General features: G+C 48.1%; 1 protein-coding gene across 3 annotated transcripts in view; it reads left to right on the top strand.

The window, feature by feature from the left end:
• Nucleotides 1-8,871, top strand: part of OTUD7B (OTU deubiquitinase 7B) — a 47,749-nt gene extending 38,878 nt beyond the window's left edge. For all 3 annotated transcript variants that reach the window (XM_033092687.1, XM_033092685.1, XM_033092686.1), the window contains 6 exons: nucleotides 2,286-2,398; nucleotides 4,017-4,144; nucleotides 4,449-4,598; nucleotides 5,186-5,300; nucleotides 6,286-6,370; nucleotides 7,381-8,871. In XM_033092687.1, coding sequence (XP_032948578.1) covers nucleotides 2,286-2,398; nucleotides 4,017-4,144; nucleotides 4,449-4,598; nucleotides 5,186-5,300; nucleotides 6,286-6,370; nucleotides 7,381-8,589 — 1,800 coding nt within the window. In that variant the 3' untranslated portion in view covers nucleotides 8,590-8,871. The remainder of the gene's footprint in view (nucleotides 1-2,285; nucleotides 2,399-4,016; nucleotides 4,145-4,448; nucleotides 4,599-5,185; nucleotides 5,301-6,285; nucleotides 6,371-7,380) is intronic.
• Nucleotides 8,872-12,891: the final 4,020 nt, after the last annotated feature.

Raw genomic sequence — 12,891 nt, 5'->3', positions numbered from 1 at the left:
GGTGTGTTTCAATCCCAGCTTTTGAACTATTATTTTAAAGGTGGGGTTGTATTGATGGCGGTATTTAGCCAGGAGACCCAGAAATCCCCAGGTTCTGTCCTTGGTTAGCCACCTGTCCCTCTCAAAGCCCCCATTGGAAACACATGCATAGAGAATAGTGGCTATCAAAGGAGCCATCTTTTCACTCCTTTTGCTGGGCACATTGAAAGCGCCGTGCTAGAAACGTGGCCAGATAGTTGTTTAGCTCAGACCACTCAGACCTTGAGAGTGGGAACGGTGGGAGAAGGCTGATGGATCAGGGGGCTTCTTTTAGCCAGTACCAAACATCAAACAAATTATTTTGATTTCCCGGACCTCCTTGTTTTGCGTTGAAATTGGTGGTAAATAAAACCCAGTTAAGAACATTTTCAGGCTAGAAGGTTCCGCCACCTAGTGGCTGTGTTTAAAAACAGGAAGCTGAAGTAGCTAAGAAGAAGAGGGAGACAGATCCTCCTGCATCGCGGACTATATATCAGAGTGACCAGAGCACCCCGTATATATAACCTGTGCTTGTTCTTATTATTTTTTAATTGAAAACAATTTGTGATAGCATTTTACAAACTGAAAACAGCTTTGTCATTTTTAAATTAAAAAGTGGAATGTGCTCACGATGGCTCTAATTCCCGTTTAATTTGTTCCCGATACCCCTCATTTTCCATTGTGACTCTTTTTACTCTCTCAGTGTGCGTTTAAGCAGTATAAACTCATTTTAATACTAATGTAAGCCAAATATAACAAGTAGACTCATCTCCTAACTCCTGTACATCCTAAAGCCAATATGATATTTTTAAGTCATTTGTACCACTTCTGCTCCTTTGATGAAAATTACAGTTTCACTCAGCATATATTTATTGATTAGTGATCACATAGTAGGCACGAGGCATTTTGCAGAAAACTTGGTCCAGGTCCTTCAGAGTAGCAGTAGGAAATGACACATAAATACATTATTGCAACAAAGACTTCTGTGGTAGGATTCTGTGTAGCAGCTAAGGAGGAGGACACAAAGGAAGGCGTTATCTACCAGGGAGATTTAAAAGGCTTCATGGAGGAGTGATACTTGAGTTCTCTCCTGACAGCTGAGAAACTGTTCCCCAGGTAGATAGGGAGCAGCTGCTTCAGGCAGAAGGAACGACTTAGACGCTGAGATATAAGACAACATGGAGCATCCAAGGAAGTACAGCCAATTACAAAACATTAGACTAGAGAGGTGAGTAGGGGACCAGGAAGTGGACTTCATACGCTATGTTTAAAGAGTTTGAATCATAGGTAATGATAGTTTTAAAGGAATTTGTAGCAAGAAGCAATCATCATTAGATTTTAATTCTAGAAAACTCCTTCTGGTAGCATTGTAGAACGTGGCTCAGAAGAATATCTGACTGGAAATAGTAAAACCAGTTAAGGGTCCATTGCGGTAGTTCTTACTTAATAATTATTGGCTAAAAGGATCTGAGTGTGGCGTGGTTAAAAGGAGAAGAGTCTTCAATAACTCCCTGGCTTCTAGCTTGGCTGTTTAAGTGCTCGTTCGTGCTTTCACTAAGGTAGGAACATAGGAAGAAGAGAGAGTTTGGGAAGAAGTAGGGGTTCAGTTTTGACTGTGTGGAGTTGGAGGTAGTCACGGGGTGGCAGTCTTCAGTAGGCAGCGGGATGTGAATATAGAAATGAAGAGGAAGTCTGGGCCGGAGAGGGAGAAGATAGAGTCCTGAGCACATCGGTGGCAGGAGATGAGATTGTGGCAGTAGACGACATCACCCAGAAGGAACCAAGGCTAAAATCTTTGACACAGAAATTTTGTGTGGCATATTTCTGGGATAGCAGAGTTCACAGAGCTAGGAGAAAGTAGTGTTGTGGAAGCAGAAAGAGAAGAAAGTTTAAAGAGATCAAATGCCACAGGAAGGCGAAGAAAGATGAGAGAGTCCTCTGAATTTGGCAATTAGAAGGTCATTGTCCTTTGCCAGAGTCAGTTAGGTGCAGTGATACGTGGGGGTTGAGGGGCACAGGGTGGAGGGCAGACACAGAAGCTAGATGGCAATGGGTTGGAAAGAATGGCAGAAAAAGACATGTGAGCGAGATCATAGACTATCCTTTCATGGATCTTGACTATAAAGGGCAGAGATTGGACTCTAGTACCAATTATAAGCCAAATGTTACGAGAAAGAGGGAGTGGGGGAATGTGAGTGAGTGGAATGGCTCTTGCCCCTTGAACTAGCCCCTAATTGCTTGCTGTCCCCTCCCTGTCTCCCACACAGTCAGGCTTGGTGTACACAGAGGACGAATGGCAGAAGGAATGGAATGAGCTAATCAAACTTGCCTCAAGTGAACCCCGCATGCATCTGGGTACCAATGGAGCCAACTGTGGAGGGTAAGTATGGCTAAGTTGGGCAGCAGGAATAATCTGTACTGAGTCCTCAGTGTCCAGAGAGCTCTGTGCTACGAGGATGTTAGAAGGACAGAGAGAAGCCATGGCCAGGGCACAGAAGTGTGTGCTAGAAACACAGGCAGCTCAGTATTGCCGAAATATGGTGTATGTGGCGCAGCGTGACACATGAGGCTGTGCTAAGGCTTCTCTTGTTCCATGCTAAGAAATTAAAATCGTATCCTCTCCAGACTTTGAGGAAACTGCAGGGCGAATGACCCAGTTGCCTCAGTAAATAAAATGCAAGGAAAATAAGAATGGAGAGGGAACCTAAGTTTAGAGACATTTGATGGACATATCAACTAATCTCAGTGTATGGACATTTATATGACAGTTGGGGAAATGTGAACAACGTCTGCATGTTTTATTATTGTTAACTTATTCAAGTGTGATATTAATGGTATTGTGCGTATTTTTTTAAAGAAATTACTTTTAGAGATAGATAAAAACTGAAATATTTATGGATGAAATGAGTCTATGTCTAAGATTTGCTTCAAAATAATCAGGGGGGTTGGGTAGGTGTGGGGGCTGACAGGGAAGTAGATCAAGGTCTAGGTGAACCAAATTGATCAAGTATCACTGTCGAGGCTTGGTGATGGATACATGACAGCTTAGTATAATAGTCTTTCTAGTTTTGAATATGTTTAAAATTTTGAAATTTTGTGTAATAGAAACTTAGAAACTATAAGCAATTCCAGCATTATTGTGCATAAGAATAATCTGGGAGGATTGTTTAAAGTGCAATTTCTGGACCTCCATCCTTGAGTTGGACTGAGGTAAGCCCCAGAAATCTGCGTTCATAGCAAGCGTCCTGTGTTGAATAACATTGCTTTACAGGGAGCGGAAGGCCACTGGAGTGTATGCGAGTGACCGGAGCAAATTCGAGTATTTGAACATGCTGACAGCAGAATGGATGGGGAAGTGGAGGGAAGGAGACTAGAGGCAATTGTAGAGACTAGGAAAGAGAGGGCCGTGCGTGTGGACAACAGTGGTGGGTTGCAGATAAGCCGGGGGAAGCAGGACCAAGAGACCTAGGAGACGCCGAGACGGAACTGGCCAAGCCAGGCGATGAAGTGGAGTGAGAGAGAAAGAACAGTAAATGTTTCTCAACATTTCTGAGTAGACTACTAGGTAGATGGCAAGGGAACAGCAGAGGAGGACATTTTGTTTCCTTTTTTGTTTTTGGAAGGCCAGGAGGAGTGTGACGTGTGGGTGGGTGTGGTGGGTGAAGGCAGCAGGGTGAGGTTACCCAGTTGTGTACTGATGCAGAGAACTGGGGAAGCTGGTTGAACAGGACGGGTGTTAAGAGAGGGGTCGCCTCCAGATTCCTAACCCTGCCTTGACCCTAGAGCCTTCCGATTTCTTGGACTTCCCCAGCTCTGAAATGGAAGAAGAAACAGCCCTGGTAGCGTAAACTAATGAGCTATGTCCGTGGCAGCCTTAGGATGAGAAAACCAGGGAAGGACATCCCTCTTTTCCCTCTTCGTAGAACTGGTCTTCAGGGGGTCTCTTGTTTTGTTTTCTTCCCTCTCCCTTCTACTCTTCTCGCCTCCTGCAACTCCAGGGTGGAGAGTTCAGAGGAGCCTGTCTATGAGAGTCTAGAAGAATTCCACGTCTTCGTCCTTGCCCACGTGCTCAGGAGGCCCATTGTGGTGGTGGCAGACACCATGCTGAGGGACTCGGGGGGAGAAGGTGAGTCCGTCCGCAGCCCGTGCCGAGTGCCCCGTTTGCGGAGCCGTGGGCTAAGAACTGGCAGGGGCACAGGAACCCCGGGATATGCGGACCCTCCAGGAGAACGGTGTAGATCAGGACAATACAGAATTGGCAGGAGAGTCTCAGGAGTAAAGCAGTTGGGGTTCACTGATGAGGCTTCTTAGGAAAGAATTATTAAGCAGGGCTTGGAATGAAAGGGGGGTTCAGTTGGCAGAGTGGGGTAGAGGGATTGCCCACTAGGCAAGAACAGAGCCTTAATAATCATCTTTGTGGTTTCCCGCAGCGTTCGCCCCTATTCCCTTTGGCGGAATCTATCTGCCCTTGGAGGTCCCAGCCAGCCAGTGTCACCGCTCCCCTCTGGTGCTCGCTTACGATCAGGCCCACTTTTCTGCACTTGTGTCCATGGAACAGAAGGAGAATGCCAAGGAACAAGGTGCTGAATGCAGTGTCCGGGTCTCGGGTGTCTTCGGTCTGCGTTATTTGCACTTGGAAAAACTGAAATGAGAGAGAATATAGGAGGAACGAATTCCGTGACATGCAAGCCGGGCCAGGGTTGATATGGTCTTACTGAGCTGCAAGATATACCAGGGTTTTAAAATTAACCAAAAACAAAACTTTGGGGAAAAAAAACAGCAGCCTGTATCCCCTGCTCCCTGTTCTAGAGTAAAGAGCTCATGTATGAAGGTCACAGAACCTTCCAGATGGGGCTTTGCTCTATTTGTCTTAATAACGACATTGAATTCCCTGAATCCACACCTTAACTGGCACGAATATCGTGAGTGTTGACTGACTGGTCAGGAGTCATGGAAATGAGTGGCCTACTTTGGGTGCTGGGTGGTAAGGGAAGACCAGCCAGTTCGTTTTTAATGCCGGAGTAGTTCCCAGGTAAGAACTGAGACGTCACCGCAGCCATCGTGCCATCCCTGTAGAGACAGACCCAGCTCCTTGGTAGAGAAGTCTGTTCAGTTGCCTTCTTCTCCTTGAGGAGCCGCCTGAATGACATGTTCTTTTCTCCCCCAGCTGTGATCCCACTTACAGATTCTGAGCATAAGCTGCTCCCCCTGCACTTTGCTGTGGACCCTGGGAAGGGCTGGGAGTGGGGCAAAGACGACAGTGACAACGTCCGATTGGCCAGGTGAGGCAGGCTTAGTCGTCTCCTCCGCTCTGTAGCTGCCACCTCTTCCACATAGAGCGTCTGTCTCCCAGGCACTTGGCCTGGGCTCAGGGGCAGGACAGTGACATCCTAGCGCCCGTGTCTTTGGGAAGATGGAGAGGTGGAGAGGCGGGAGCCAGGGTGGGCGCCGGGACGCTTGAAGCGTGGAGCTGCTTTTTCCCCATGAAGGAAAGAGATGGGGATGCTGGGATCTCAACTAGTTCTTTCCTTCCAGTATGAAAAGCGTTCTTGCACTGATAGCTCCCAGAAGCCCCCAAACAGTGATCAGAAAATCAATTTACACTTCTTCTTCCATACCAAGTGAGAGGGGTTTTAAATGGTAGACCAAAATAGTTTGCTCTGGATTTTTTCCCTTCTGGAATTTAAACAGCAAGAAAAACACGGTCCCCCTCACCCTTCGCCCCGCCTCCCAGAAGCCAGTATAGGCTTCCTCCTGCCCCTACCCAGTCACACTTCCTACGAGGTGTATATGGATGTGAAAGCTTCTCTCTTGCTTCTTACCCAGCGCTTCCATTTTTGGGCTCCTGAAACTGGGACCCAACTGAGAGCGTTTGATTTAAAAACCCAGAGTATATGGCTTTTTAAGGAAGTGCTCACCTGACTTTCAGAAACTCCTTCTAAATATTTACAATAATAATGATGGCTACTGTTTAGTTTTTCCTGTTTTCCAAACACTGCGCTTTCCAAATACCATTTTAATCTTCCTAACAACCCTACAGACTAGATGATTCTCTGTAGCCAGTATGAGCCCCAGCAGAATTCCAGGGCAGTTGAAATGACTCCTCAAGGTCATCAAGCTTAGTAATTGGTACAGCTGTGCTTCAGACCCACCCTGTGCGAGTCCCCAGCCCTGCGGCCCCTCCCACCGCCCCACCCCAGTGGTCACTCTGTGCTTTGCTTTCCAAGGTCACAGTATGTTTCCAATCCTTTTTCCTCCTTTTCACAGTGTGATCCTGTCCCTAGAGGTCAAGCTGCACCTGCTGCACAGCTACATGAATGTCAAGTGGATCCCAGTGTCCTCTGGTGCACAGGTGAGGATGTCGCCGCCTCCCCCTTATGCACCCTGGGTTCCAGTGACAGGGAGAACGAGGCGACCTTCCAGAGAGGCGACCTCTCCTTCTAGATCTCTTCTGGGTGGTGGCCCGTGGTTCGCGGTTAGGAAGAACTGGAACACGTCAGCCAAGTTCCAGGAGACGCTTTTTCCTGCTGGAAAAGGAAACCTGTCAGTGCCCCCGTTTTCCACATCGCCTCTCCAGCCTAGCTCTCCGTCCGATACTAAGACACAGTCCTCAAGAAAAGTTTTCTGGACTTTTTGGTGCACTTGAGGTTGTTATTTGTCCCAAGCCCTGTATACAGAGACCTCTGTGTTGGGCACCAGAGGAGACAGAAGTGCTTAAAGAGCTCTGATCCAGGAGGTTCTGGGACGTCGCTGTTACCCACAGAGCAGACGCACAGGAGCCAGGGCACACTGACGGGCCCCCGTGCTGAATGTCTGATAGTCGAGGGAGTACAGAGTGGTTAGACTTGGCGGCCGTGGTTGGTCAAGACTTGATTTGGGGCAGAATTTGGCATGAGGAAATTGATAAGAAAGGACATTCTAGTGTCTGTAGAATATTCTCCCTCCTCACCTAGAGCCCGTGTTCTCATATAGTTAGTTACTCATTGCTCCAGAAGAGAGGCAGGCTTCATTTTAATATCTCCTTATTACAGAGGGGAGTCAGAAGGCAGGGGGTGAGATGAAAGCTATATGTTAGACACACCTTTCCCTTGTCCATGGGAGAGCTGACTGGAGCTGGAGAAGGACAGTGTCCTCCTGGGTGACCCTTCCCCCATCATGACAGCAGCCCTTCTCTGAAACTAGGCAGTCACTCCAAGGATGGAGTTCATAGAGGTGTCACCACCTTCTTCCACATGGCTAATTCCTATAGTGGTGGCTGCGGGGAGTCCCATGAGCCAGATGGATGGGCTAGGGGTGTCCCTGGGGGCCTCCCCCAACCCAGACCAGTGGGACATCTGACAGCCCAGTTCTTGTCTCTTCCAGGCTCCCCTGGCTCAGCCCGAGTCCCCCACGGCCTCAGCTGGAGATGAGCCCCGGTCCACTCCAGAGTCTGGGGAATCAGATAAGGAGTCAGTTGGCAGCAGCTCTACCAGCAATGAGGGCAGCAAGCGGAAAGAGAAGTCCAAACGCGATCGGGAGAAGGACAAGAAAAGGGCGGACTCCGTGGCTAACAAGCTGGGCAGCTTTGGCAAAACCTTGGGCAGCAAGCTCAAGAAGAACATGGGAGGCCTGATGCCCAGCAAGGGCTCTAAGCCCGCAGGGCTGGGGCCGGCGGCAGGGCTGAGCAGTGGCACCGAGACGCTGGAGAAGAAGAAGAAGAGCTCGCTGAAGAGCTGGAAGGGCGGCAAGGAGGAGGCGGCTGGGGACGGGCCTGTGTCTGAGAAGCCCACGTCCGAGTCTGTGGGCACTGGCGGGAGCAGGTACAGCCAGGAGGTGATGCAAAGCCTGAGCAGCATGAGGACTGCAATGCAAGGGGAGGGGAAGTTCATCTTCGTGGGGACCCTGAAGATGGGTCAGCGGCACCAGTATCAGGAGGAGATGATTCAGCGCTACCTTGCTGACGCTGAGGAGAGATTCCTGGCCGAGCAGAAACAGAAGGAGGCAGAGAGGAAGATCATGAACGGAGGGGTGGGGAGTGGGCCTCCCCCGGCCAAAAAGCCAGAGCCAGACGGTGGGGAGGAGCTGTTGGCAGCCCCCCAAGCAGAGTCGCAGGCAGTGGCATTCTCTGCTGGCTACCCTGGGGGCTTCACTATCCCTCGGCCTTCTGGGGGTGGGGTGCACTGCCAGGAACCCCGGAGGCAGTTGGCAGGGGGTCCGTGTGTGGGGGGCCTACCACCATACGCCACCTACCCCAGACAGTGCCCTCCTGGGCGCCCCTACCTGCCTCAGGACAGCAGCCCTTCTCTGGAGCCAGGCAGTCACTCCAAGGACGGCGCTCACAGGGCCGCGCTGTTACCGCCTCCCTTCCGCGTGGCTGATTCCTACAGCAACGGCTACCGGGAGCCCCCCGAGCCGGATGGGTGGGCCGGAGCGCCCAGGGCGCTTCCCCCAACCCAGACCAAATGCAAACAACCGAACTGCAGCTTCTATGGACACCCTGAGACGAACAACTTCTGCTCCTGCTGTTACCGGGACGAACTGCGGAGGCGGGAACGGGACCCTGGTGGGGAGCTGCTGGTGCACAGGTTCTGAGTGGGGACCCTGGAGGGCAAGGGGGCTCAATAAGGAAGGTCCAGCTCAACTGACTGGCTCATCAAGACCCGGCCCCCACGTTGACGGGGCAAATGAAGTAACGTGTGTGGGAGCCTGGCTAGAAACTGAAGGCTGTGTGCACCAGAGAGCTGCCCGGCAGGCCGGCGGGCGGGCAAGAGCAGGTCAGGGCTGGATGGCGCCTCAGGGCTGGACGCGGCCTTTGCAGATCTTAACTTGATGGGACTGAGCAGGTACCAGGGGGAAGGTGGTGATTCTGTCTCCTAACCCTCAAAGGACGTAGTAGGGGAAGGCTGGGGGTGGGGGACAGAAGTGGGGGAGGAACAGGCAAAGGTGGCTCCCAGTCAACAAGAGAAAAACAGACCAAAGCTCTTCTAGGTTGGAAAACAAAGCACATGGTGGAGTAAGGAGTGTGGAGGAAAACTGGGAATTAGACATACTTACTGTTGATTTGAATTAAGGTAGAAATGAGGGTGGGATAAGTTCTTCCTGAACGGTCTGGAAAGACAGGGCAGCCACGGGTGCTCACTGGTGCCTGTCAGGGCGGCAGATTAAATTGGTCTATTGGGATGGGAAAGGGAAGGACTTAAAAGCGGAATCCTGTTCCTCTTAAGTTTTCTTTCTTTCTGAACACCACCTGTCATCTGTTCTAGTTCGAGAGGAGATCAGCAATTGCCCCCGTCAAAATTTTCCTCACCCTCTTTGAGGGCTGAGCTCAGCTGAGTTAAGAAGGTGATTTTTTTAAGACTTTAATTTTACTTTTTTAAAAGTTCCCTCTGGGGAATGGGAGAGAGGGAGGGATGAGAAGAGCAGCTGTGTGTGTTGACTTTGTCTCCAGGTGAATTGGTGCAGAGGTGACCTTTTTTTCACTACTTAGCAATAACCACATGCAGGGGTTTGCGTGCCCCTTGGGAGGAGGACGGACCTTCGGCCAGACTGTTTCAAACAAAACCAAAAACCTAAATAGAGCGCTACCATCCTCTGCTGCTGCATTTCTGTAGAAGGCAACTGTCTTTTTTGACTTCTTTTTTTTTTTTTTTTAAGGAAAAGAAAAAGACCCCAGCAAGCAAAAACATTTTAAAAAATCAATTTTCCCCCCTATTTAAGTGATTCCTTCTCCTTCCTCTCTACTTTGGAGAATGAACTGAACATCCTGGCTTCTTTTGTTAAGCCATAGCTGACCTTAATCTGTGGTTAGTTTATTAAAATAACGAAGCATACTTTGTAAGAAGATATTTTTGATAATAGGACTGATGTTGAAAAATGGGGTAGGGGTTGGGACAATTTATAAAAAGGTAGAGAAATCTATTTTAGTGAACTATGACCACAGATTACTCCCAATGAGCTGATCTGTCTTTGGATCCCCCTTTCCCTGACCCAACCCTTTCCCCAGGGGGTGGGAGTGGACACAGTGGGGAAGCTCTTTGCATTTTGCACAAAGCACAAGTCTGGACAGCCTGCACTCTGGCCAGCACCATTTTTAAGAGCTTTAAGCCAGAGGACCTATCCTGGGCCAATTTTTCTTTTTCTTTGTTTTTATTATTTCTCTGGGGAAAAAAAATCAACTATGCAATTGTATACACTCCTGGGTGCATACCAAGAAGGGGAATAAGTGTACTTAAGCGTCCAGGTGTTAACTGGGGCTATTTTTCTGTATTTGGGTTTCTCTTTGGAGGTATGTACTCATGACCCACCCCGTGAAATGTAATCCCACATTTGATCTAAGGCAGACACAGTCTGGGTGTGCGTGTTGGGGGGACGCGTGTTTGCCATATGTTTCTTCTGCCCAATCAGGAAAGTTGTCATCCTGTTTCCCCCTTGGTAACAAAGCCACCAAGACTGTCCTGTTTATTGGGACTGTTCTTCCTCAACAAACTTGAAAGTCACTTACTTTCCAAATCTGATAGTCTGTTGAACTAATTAATCATTTCCTATGGCTATGAATCCGTAGGCTTTTATTTGAAAATAGACTGGTTTTAAGGAAGCAACGAGGTCAGGGGAGCTAGGTACCAAAGGAGAAGACGTATATATTCTGGGAGGCCTGGGACGGTAGGAGATGAGCACTCCCCTCAGGTACGAAACGGAAGAGGGTCCTGAGAAACTCAGTAGTCAAGGTAAATACTGTGGGAATGCAGTATTTTAAAAAAAGTAATGCAAAAAAAATCCATGATGAATAAAATACCAAAATCTTACAGACAGGATTCAACAGGAGTGGGATTAGGGTGAGGGAAATAAGGCTAAGATGAGCAAGTACAGAGTGGAATCCTGTCGTTATTTAAAATTGTGACACTTTGTTCATTGTGGGATTTTTTTGGTTTGTTTTTTTTTACATTAGTTTTGATTTTCAAAAAATACTGCATTAAAATAGTATCGTGGTTACTGGGTTTTGGGTACCTCTTAAATTTTGTGCCCCAAATGAGTGCCTTGCTCACCTCACCCTGTTTCTGGGTCTAGAACACCACCTCGCCAGCTTCGTTCCTTAACATACGCACCCAACAACAGGTGGCTCAAACTCACACCTTGAATTTGCACAGCTCACCTCGTAGGCATTCGTCTAGATCATAGGTTTCTGGCCTGGACCAATAGGAATGGAAACAGACCAGGGGTATTCCCAGAGAATAAAACCAGGAAAGTTTTAATTCTCCACTGGACTGCTGTGTTTGGATTTGATCTGTTACTAGATTTTAGTTAATACTTTTGTTTTTAAAAACTGAGACAAATGAACAAAAACAGAAACCTTGTGTCATGTTTGTTTTTGTTTTGATTTATAAATTAACTAAACCCAATTTCTTCTGACTTCTTCTCAAATAAAAATGGTGGAAACTTGGGGGTGGGGGTGGCCATGGGGTGAGGATGGTAAAATAGGGCTTTATTTAGGCCCTATAGCTTTTTATTAAGAAATAAATTAATATTTTTCTTAATTTGGGAAGGTAACTGTTTATTGAGGCATTAAAAAAACCCTCTACCTTCTAAGGACCTTGAATCAATGGATGTTTTTCCATAGGGATGAGTAAGGTTTGTTTTGCCTTATTCTGGAGGTTGTGTGGGATGGGGAGGTGAAGGAATAATGCCTGGGAAGTGAACTCCGGTTGGTTTGCGGTATTTTGGGAAGCTGAGGGGGTGGAAGAGGCAAGTGCCTGCAATTACTGTGCTGGGGGAAGGGAGGAGAGTGGTAGATGCACGCACTCAAAACGAGCAAATTGCCTTAGCTAAGGAGAGGTCTAGGGGTGAAGCGGGGCGGCAGACCCGGTAACCCTAGATGAGGGATGATTGCATCTCTCAGGCTTACATAAGTGCACTTAGTTCCTTGAATCCAGGGCATCGGGGTACCTACTGAGGTTTTTATTGGAGGGGGGACATTTCTCCTCATAAGACAGTGCTACCTCTCCACCCGAGTTTCCCCCAGCCCTGATGGAACAAGTATACTATAGGATAAGCCTCCAACCTCCTCCCTTAATCTATGCTGGTTTCATTGAGAGTCACAAGATTTAACCAAAAGTTTTTCCCTCATACTGGATTCTATCATCAAAATAAAAAGATTATATAAAAGAAAATATTTTTAAGATTCAGTTTCTTTATGGAGTGGGGGTGGTGATAAACAGTGGTGTACAGGGCCTGGAGGGACGTACTGTACCCTCTTGTTGATGCAGTTTTTCAAGCAAAACTAAAGCTCCCAGACCAAGAAAACAAGCGAAAATTAGCAATGACTTCGTATTCTCTATTTGGGAGGTTATCCTGAGCCGAAAAGAATGGAACTGGTTCTGAATGACTTCTGAGGACCTAGCTTTTACCAGCCACTCGTCCAGGGTTCCAGTCACATTTTTTTCTTTGCCAATAAAGGAACTTCCTGAGTTTCTCGGACACCTCTGGACTCTGTTCTCCTTTTTCTCCAAGAAGTCAGTGCCCCAGACACATAGCCACAGGTGAGAAGACAGATTTAGAAGCCCCTTCCTAGCCTGAATCACCTGCACCCCAGAGTTTTCTAGTTTCTTTTTCCCTCCAGGCTGCAGATTCAGTGAGTCATCCAGGCACTGTCTCTTTCACTTTGTAGAGAACCAGTCTGCAAAGCACAGGGTGTTGGGCCCCTTGTACTTAAGTTGATGAACCAAATATTTATTATGAAGTCTCCTATGTAGACACTCCGCCGCCGCCTCCCTTCAATGGCTGCGTGGGGAAGGGGGGTCCTGGAAAAGGAAGGAAGCTGGCTGACAGGAGTGGGGGTGGGGAGGGCTGTGGCCTCTTTCTGTGCTTTTAACTGGATCTGTGACTCATCTTGTGAGTCAG

This window comes from Rhinolophus ferrumequinum, chromosome 22, assembly GCF_004115265.2.
Source record: "Rhinolophus ferrumequinum isolate MPI-CBG mRhiFer1 chromosome 22, mRhiFer1_v1.p, whole genome shotgun sequence".
Lineage (NCBI taxonomy): Eukaryota > Metazoa > Chordata > Mammalia > Chiroptera > Rhinolophidae > Rhinolophus > Rhinolophus ferrumequinum.
The sequence above is the reverse complement of the archived record's forward strand: the minus strand, read 5'-3'. Positions and strand labels throughout refer to the sequence as shown.